The sequence below is a fragment of the Hyposmocoma kahamanoa genome, unplaced genomic scaffold (genome assembly GCF_003589595.1).
Source record: "Hyposmocoma kahamanoa isolate Upper Pololo Valley unplaced genomic scaffold, ASM358959v1 94169, whole genome shotgun sequence".
Taxonomy (NCBI): domain Eukaryota; kingdom Metazoa; phylum Arthropoda; class Insecta; order Lepidoptera; family Cosmopterigidae; genus Hyposmocoma; species Hyposmocoma kahamanoa.
In genome coordinates, this window is record NW_020654903.1 from 9,171 (window position 1) to 12,184 (window position 3,014).

The window sequence follows — 3,014 nt, forward strand, 5'->3', positions numbered from 1 at the left end:
ATACCATACGACATGGAGCTACGCCTAACAAATCGGATATGCGCCTTGTTAAAGGCAATTGATTTTTGAATAAAAAACATGTTTTATCAAATAAAGGTTTAATTTAATAACGCGTGTTGCCTCCATGGGCATCTACCACAGCTCTCATACGATTAGGCATAGAGTTTATCAACCGCTCTATGAAATTTTGAGGGATCATCTCCCATTCCTCTTCTATGGCAGTTTTCAACTCCTGCATCGTCTGGGCAACTGGCTGACGAGGCCTAACACGTCTTTTTAGCTAGTCCCACATGTGCTCAATGGGGTTAATATCTGGGCTTCTGGCTGGCCAGTCCATAACTGTGATGTTCACATCCCGAAGATATTCCCTGACGATGCCGGCCGCATGGGCTCTTGCATTATCATGCATAAAAAGGAAATTTGGGCCCACATAGTCCGCGTATGGTATCACGTGAGGTTCTAAGCACTCACGAATGTACCTTTCAGCATTTAATGTTGGCAGCCCATTAGCTGGCTTGTGTGGTACCATATCGCGTTCTTTTAACCTTCTCCGAACAGTTCGAGCGCTCACAGATACTCCGTGGAAGTCGCGAAGTTGGTTTTGTATCTCAATGGAGGTAAGGTGACGATTTCTCAAGCTGGTCGTCATGATGAATCGATCCTGCCTTTCAGTTGTGACCCGAGATCGTGGCCTTCCTTGGCGACGAACAAAGCCGCCAGTCTCTAGGTACCTCCGATAAACATTTCGGACCGCAGATCGACTTAAATTAAGTTGAGCACTCACGTTTCTTTGGCTGTGTCCGGCCTGAATAAGTGCCACAGCTTGGGCGGCGACTTCAGGTGAAGTATCCATAGATTATTGATAGAACCTCACCTTAATGTTAAGAATAAGTAATGTTTGTTGCAAAACCAAAGATATCAATCACTTTTTCAAGAATTAAATCCAAGTAAACCAATAAAACTAAGTTTTCTTAGTATTCGATTGTTTGATATCAACAAACAGGCTCCAAATTGTCTTTTGTTTCTTTAAATTCTGTATTCGAAATTCAAAAAAAGACTATTGAATGAAATTGTGAATGTGCCAGGTTCAAAACTGCATAAAAACTTTTTGCTCGACCTAATATAAAATTTTAGCTAGGACCAAACGAAACTGAAAATACAAGGTGGGCCAATAGATGTGTCCAGAAGTGTATTAATGTTTGCTTGCCACATCTAATAAAAAATTTTACTATAGTATTTCCAACCATTTATTTTCTCGATGACAGTTCTCGTAGAACGTAATTGTCTACGTAATGCAAAAACTTATCTTTTAAATGCGTGGTATAAAAAATACGACAACTAACTAATCTTATTCCATGATTCCACTTAAAACTTATTGAATACAATTTTAGTCCTTAATTGCAATGGCTTTTTTATTAAAACGAAAAAAATACGAGCGTTTTTAACACATTTACATTCTATAGAAGCAAAATAGTGGTGGGAATGAATTTGAATCAGAAACAAAATCATAAATAATCGTTTGAGATATAGGTATTAATGAAAACAATACGAACAGCTTATTATTCTTTACTGTCAATAATCAGAACTTGTTTCATCATCATCATCGCTTGACGAGCGCTCACTAACATTTATAATAAACTCCTGATCTTCTAAATTGTCGAAAGCAAGATGTCGTTCCCAATCAGTAATTATAATATTTTTTGTTTTTTGAACAACGTCTGCCCAATTTTCTGTGGAAACTTGAGCACAGGCATTTTTTAATAAGTCCATCATTTTGTTCGCCGTGAAAGGTGGACTTGTATTGTGTCGAGCGGCGTAGCCTTTAACTTGTGCCCATATTAGTTCGATGGCGTTGTATTGGCAATGATAAGGCGGAATTCTAATTACTCTATGGCCATATTTGGATGCCATTTCATCGATCACGTACCGCTTGGAAAAGCGCTTTTTTGTCTTTAGTATATTCAGTAACTGTAATATCAGCATAGAGTTATCAACATTTTCTCCGTGTCGATTTAGCCAATCAATAATGTCTTGCTTTTTGTTGATCTGCGACGGCATTTTGTCAACTTGACGAGAGTGGTAAGATGCGTTGTCCATTAATATAATGGATGGTTCTTCAAGCAATTGTAGCATGTCTTCAAACCATTGTTCATAAACCTCCGCGTTCATTTCCTCGTGGTACTCCACCGTCTTTTGTGACTTAAAAGCTAACAACGCATCAGACACAAATCCCTTCGAAGACCCTGCGTAACAAATGATGAGGCGTTCTCCTTTTCCCATCGGTACAGAACCAGTAGAAGCAGCGGTGTCATCAGTCCAGTTTTTAGTTACTGTGTGGTATGCATTCGACCATGTCTCATCAGTGAAAATCACATTTGACCAATCTTCTATTCTTTTTGCGTTACTTAAAAAGTTGCAGCGAGCCATAGCAACGTCGTGACGTTCCATCAATATTTTTCGTTTGTCGGCTTTTTTATAAGAGAAGCCACTGTCTTTTAACACTTTAGCCAACGACGACTTTTGTCCACGGAATAATTCACTATCTCGCAATGACGTGACAAGCTTTTTTAGGATCGGAATTTCTTTCCGTAAATAATAGTCGTATACATGTCGACGAATAGCGTCAACGTCAAAGTTGTCCTTCGATGTCACACGTCGAGGCTGACGTTTTTTCTTAGGCGTACGAAGTTTATTCTCCTGCGTACCGCTGCACATAGATCGTTTTTCAGGATTTAGGCGGCCAAAATTATTTTATGTGATATTTATATAATAAAGTAGTTACATAAAAAGAATTCAGTGTAAAAAAATAATAATTGTTTATTTGGCTTAAAACACTACATTTATTATTTATAAATGATGCATCCCCAGTAAGTAATTGATAATACTTGTGTTGGAGCTGTCTCGCTCGTAATCTAAATTTTTAACAATGTTGAGACTCGTTTACAATATGAGTAATAATAAAGTTAGAAAAAAACAATTAATAAAAAAGATAACAGAAAATAACTTATAAACTA

The 3,014-nt window shown here is 37.7% G+C and overlaps 1 protein-coding gene across 1 annotated transcript; it reads right to left on the bottom strand.

Annotated features, from left to right (window-relative positions):
* Positions 1-1,572: 1,572 nt before the first annotated feature.
* On the bottom strand, positions 1,573-2,715 carry LOC113238062. Its single transcript, XM_026474784.1, has one exon. It carries the CDS (start codon positions 2,713-2,715, stop codon positions 1,573-1,575), a length of 1,143 nt encoding a protein of 380 aa, XP_026330569.1.
* Positions 2,716-3,014: the final 299 nt, after the last annotated feature.